This window comes from Talpa occidentalis, unplaced genomic scaffold (assembly GCF_014898055.3).
Source record: "Talpa occidentalis isolate TD23 unplaced genomic scaffold, MPIMG_talOcc4v2.1, whole genome shotgun sequence".
NCBI classification, from domain to species: domain Eukaryota; kingdom Metazoa; phylum Chordata; class Mammalia; order Eulipotyphla; family Talpidae; genus Talpa; species Talpa occidentalis.
The window spans coordinates 46,663,254-46,668,828 of record NW_026555331.1 but is presented as its reverse complement, the minus strand read 5'-3'; the positions used below and the strand labels follow the sequence as shown (position 1 = coordinate 46,668,828).

The 5,575-nt window shown below is 36.8% G+C and overlaps 1 protein-coding gene across 1 annotated transcript; it reads left to right on the top strand.

Annotated features, from left to right (window-relative positions):
- Positions 1 to 497: 497 nt before the first annotated feature.
- Positions 498 to 735, top strand: LOC119240442 (40S ribosomal protein S29-like). The gene has a single exon (XM_037504881.2). It carries the CDS (start codon positions 524 to 526, stop codon positions 692 to 694), a length of 171 nt encoding a protein of 56 aa, XP_037360778.1. The 5' UTR covers positions 498 to 523; the 3' UTR covers positions 695 to 735.
- Positions 736 to 5,575: the final 4,840 nt, after the last annotated feature.

Below are 5,575 nucleotides of genomic sequence, written 5' to 3'. Positions count from 1 at the left end.
TAATTAATTTAATTAAGTATTAACAAATTTAACTAACATGTATTTAATACATACATTTTTAGGTAAGAAACATTTCTAGTAAAATACAGTTTGCAGATTCTTTCTCAGGTGGTCATTCTTATGAGAACTGACAGGAGTTTCTCTTTCCTTCATAAATATGTATGGGGAGAATGGAGGTAGGCATGAGTTTTGTTATTTAAAAATAAAATCATCTTTTAAATAAAGTGATTCCATTAAACACTATGTGTTCTTGAAACTGGTGTAGCAAATATTTTGAAGTTTGTACACTCAGTCATGACATAAATTATGTTCATTTCTATCAAAATCAGATTGTTGTAGTATTATATCAATATAATTTTAAGTATGACTTAGAGTTCTGTGGAGTCAGTAACTGTCTTACTCGTCTGTGTATTTCCTACAAATGCACATGTTTATTTTAAGTTTAATACAATTGGTTGCATATATCACTGACCAAAAGACATATAGAAGAGCCTTTTTGCCTCGTTGCCTCCGAGAAAGCAAGATGGGTCACCAGCAGCTCTACTGGAGTCACCCGAGAAAATTCGGCCAGGGTTCTCGCTCTTGCCGAGTCTGCTCAAACCGACACGGCCTAATCCGGAAATATGGACTCAACATGTGCCGCCAGTGTTTCCGTCAGTACGCCAAAGACATAGGCTTCATTATGTTGGACTAAATGATCTTCCTTGAATTGGCTGTGGAGAAATCTACCATAAAGCAGAAACTAGCTCTTTGTACATAAAATACTTCAATTATGAGTGTTTTAATGTGAAAAAAAGACTATATAGAAGAGATACATAACTATTCTAATTTATACTGAATAACAATGTTTCTCCACTTAAAACCATAATACATAACTATTCTAATTTATGCTAAATAACAATGTTGCTCCACTTAAAACCATAATTTGAAAATTGCTGAGGTTTTTTTTAAAGGATTTATTCATTTATGCATACAAGAGCTAGGGTATAGGCCAGAGGTGCAGGGGGTGAGAGGATTCACCAGAGAGAGTGGGGAGCAGAACAGACAGATCCACTGAAATAAGCTGCTGAGGGGAGCAGTGTGCGAGGCAAGAGAGATCTACTGTACCATGTGGGTTAGCTCCCTGGCCAGGGATGGAACTCATGCTGCAGTGGTGGGCGATAGCTTGATAGTACTGTCTTTATCCCCTGTGCCACCAGGGAGGCCTTACTGAGGTATTTTTGAGGACATTATATTATTAATAAAGCCAAAATCTTCAAAGAAATTTCAGAACTCTGTTACTTTTGATAGTAATTACAGGGAAAAAGTGTCCCTTTCATAAATGTTTCCATTGTGGAAACATTTATGCAATTGTCATGATACTCTATTGCTTAAATTTCTACTAGATCTTTTAATGAGGAAACCTGTTAGGATTTTGTGCTTATTGCTGTTATTTTCTTCCTCCATGTGTTTATCCTTAATTGACAGAAATTCCTGAAAGGGAAAAGTTAGGTGGAAGCAGAGTAAGGAGAGCAACACTAGGGTGAGGACACTGAATCACAGTAACACACACAAAGTACAGAACCACGGTCAGTTAGGAGGGCAACTATCTTGGTCTGATTTAAAGCTTAATTTTTTATACTCTAAAGCAAAACTCTAAGAGATCCATTTCCCACTAGATGGGCATTATTTTCACTGTATCTCATCAATTTTGAATAAAACAAAAATAAGATTGAACACTTAGAGACTATGTGGGGGGGGAGAAGTCTTTATTAATAAACTAAGAATTGTACACGCTGATAGTGGACATGGGGCACTAGGAATTTTCTTGGCAACGTGTGAGATTTTAGAAACAGGCTCTGCCTCCACTCTAGGTGGAACAGCATTAACAATCATCAAGCCAGGTCCTGTTTACACAATCACAGTCACAACACAGATAAGATCTTTACAGCCCTCTCCTTAACAGGCTTACCAGGGAGCACCTATAACCAACCATTTATTTATTTGGGTACTAATCTGCCAATAAAAATGTGAACCACCAAACATATATATATTTTAAACTGTATTGCTAAGATCAATCTCACACACACACACACACACACACACACAAATACACACACTTTAACATACAATTTGCAAATATCTAATCAAACATTTTATAATTAAATAATATAAAATCTGCTTGGATTACAGATTGTAATGATAAAAGGGAAAAATTCTAAGTGTAAAGTGGCAATTGTTTGATGGGCTCAGACTTCCAAAGGCCCTTGAATCTAAGAACTCATAAATGCCACGATGCATTTTTATGGGTAAGTTGTGTCCTCCAAAATATTATGTTGAAATCCCAACACTATATAATGTAACCATATTTTGAAATAAGGGTCATTGCAGATGTAATTAGTTGAGACGAATAGGGTAGGCCCTTAATCCTAAATGACTGGAATCCGCAGAAGACACAGAGACATAGTCACGCAGAGGCAATGCAGTTGCAAGTAAAGGAACTCCACTGATTGATCCACCCCCAGAGGATGGAAAAGGCAAAGACCGATCCACCCTTTGAAGCTGCAGTGAGAACAAGGCCAAGTCAACAATTTGACTTTTGATTTCTATTCTTCAGAGTTGTTAGAAAATAGATGTCTGTTGTTTTAAGAAACCCAGTTTGTGGTACTTTGTTACAGAAGCTCTAGGTCATGCTTTTTTCCTGGTCTCACAGTATTTGCTTCCTGAGACAGCAGCTATATCTTGATTGTTCTGGTCATTCTCAAATCACTACTCACACAAAGATAAAATCACAGTGGAAAGTAGAGCTTAGGCCTTTTTATTTTCAGAATAAGAAGCAATTAAAAGAATGAAAAATTAAGTCATTCATCATATCAGTGCCCATACATGGTTTAAAGAGACACATTAAGTAGAAAATTAATAACTGTGTTTAAAACACACACACACATACAAAGCAAACCTTTAACTTTTGCCAGTCCCCTGTATCACACTGTCGGCAGTGATAATTTCAGAAAAAAAGTCTCTATTACTTTAAATAACATATTTAAATGGCTGTTTTTGTCCCCAGCAGCACCATTGATTTCTAAAAAGATTTTGTTGCTAAAGTAACTTTGTAGTAGTACATTATGTAAGTCTCAGGCATGCACCCTTAAAAATCAGTGTGTGTAGGGCCTCCCCTGGTGGTGCAGCAGTTGAGCACTGGGCTGCTGCCTGCAACCTCTGCGGCGCCGGTTCGATCCCCGGGCCTCCGGCGAGGGTCCCACATGGAACAACAGACCTCTTCTGCCGCAACTGCAGCTCCCTTCAGCAGTGTATTTCAATACATTTGCCTGTTCTGTTCCCTGCTCTGTCTCTGGTGAATCCTCTCACTGCCCCGCCACGCCTCTGGCCTGTACCCCAGTTCTTGTATGCATAAATAAATTAATCTTTAAAAAATTACAAAGGTATATGCACCCCCAATGCACTGTTTTATTATTTATAATAACCAATATATGGAATCAACCAATTGTTCATTGATGGATGATTGGATAAAGAAAAGTTAGTTAATATATGAAATAATATTCATCCATAAAACAGAAGGATATGTTGCTATTTGAGACTACACAGATGGACCTTAATCATGGCATTATACTAAGTGAAATAAGTCAGACATGTGATCCTTCTCTTATGTGGTGTATTTTATTCATAATACACATGTAATATATGTATTATATATAATATACATAGTACATACATATGTGTGTGTGAAAAAAATGAGTTCATAGACATAGAGAACCACTGATTGTTGGTTGCCAGAGACAGTGGGTAGGAGGGAGGTTGAAATGGGTGAAAGTAATCAAAAGTTACAAGCTTCCAGTTATAAAATAAATAATGGGAATGGTAGGTGTAGCATGGTGACAACAGTTAATAATAAGGTATTATATATTAAAAGTTAAGAGAGTAAAGTTTAAAAGTTGATCACAAAAGAAAAATAGTCTGTGTGGTAACAAGTAGATGTTAACAAGACTTACTGTAACAATCACGACACAATATACACAAATATTGAATCATTATGTTGTACACATGAAACCAATAGAATGTTGTATGTCAAAATACCTCAGTGAAAAAGAAAAAGATATAAATTTATTGGAAATAAATTTATGACTTAGTATATGGTCTATCCTGGATAATGTTCCACATGCACTTGAATGTGTATATTCTACTGCTGTTGAATGGAATGTTCTAGAGATATCTCTAAGTCTAGTTGATTTATAGTGTTTTTCAAAGTTTCCATTTCATTGCTCTTCTGTTTGTTCTGTTATTGAAAGCAGGGTATTAAAATATACAACTGTTAGAGAACTGTTTGTTTCTCCTTTCATTGTGCCCAATTTTGCTTCATATAAGGTTCTACTGTCAGATGCATATGTTTGTAATTACTATATATTCCTGATGAATTAACCATTTTATCAACCATTTATCATTATAAATGCCTTTATATGTCTCTAGAAACAATATTAGTCTTAAAATACATTCCATTTGGGCCTCCCTGGTGACACAGCGGTTGAGCACTGGGTTGCAAAGCTGCCCGCAGCCTCTGCAGTGCCGGTTCGATCCCCAGCTGCTCCCCGGCCACCAGAGGAGGGTCCCACATGGCGCGCAGACCTCTCCTGCCGCCCGCTGCTCCCCTCAGCAGTGTACTTCGGTCCTTCTGCCTGCTCTGCTCCCTGCTCTGGCTCTGGTGAATTCTCTCACCCTCCCTCCCTTCTGACTGTACCCAGTGCTTGTATAAATAAATTAAAATAAATCTTTAAAAAAATGCAAGTATTATTAAAAAAATAATAAAATAAAATACATTCCGTTTGATATTTGCTCTGCCCTACCAATTTTCTTATTGTCTGTGTTACCGTTCTTATGGTATGTCTGCTTCAATCCTCTTACTTTCCACATACAATGAATTTACAATGTGTCATTTATTTATTTATTTATTTTCAAAGATTTATTTATTTATGCATATAAGAGCTAGGTTACAGGCCAGAGGTGTGGGAGGTGAGAGGAGTCACCAGAGTCAGAATAGGGAACAGAACAGGCAGATAGACTGAAATACACTGCTAAGGGGCGCAGCGGACAAGTCAGGAGAGGTCTGCTGCGCCATGTGGGTTGCTCCCTGGCTGGTGGGGGGTCGGGGGATCGAACTCATGCTGCAGAGGCTGCAAACAGCTTCATAGGTCAAGCCTTAATTCCTTGCACCATGAGGGAGGCCCCAATGTGTCATTTTTTAAAAAGATGTTTGGATCGGGTTTTTTTTCCAGTCAATCCACAAATTTTTCCATTAGATAGAATGTTTATTTTTTTTATAGTGAATGTAATTACTAATCATATAGGATTTATGGTTGACATTTGCAATTCAATTTCCATGTATCGTATCTTTTTCTAATTCTTTGTCCTCTATTACTTTTTAAAATTTACAAACAAATCTTTCCTAGTATACCATTTCAATCCCCACATATTTTGAATTATATTTTTAATGTTTGCCTTAAGGCTTAAAATTAACATCTAGTTTATCAGTATCAAGTTTTGATTAATACCAACTTAATTTTAATAGTATAAAAAATTGTTC

Excerpts from the sequence above, each read along its gene's own strand:
- LOC119240442 (XM_037504881.2), top strand. The coding sequence starts at position 524 with ATGGGTCACCAGCAGCTCTACTGGAGTCACCCGAGAAAATTCGGCCAG.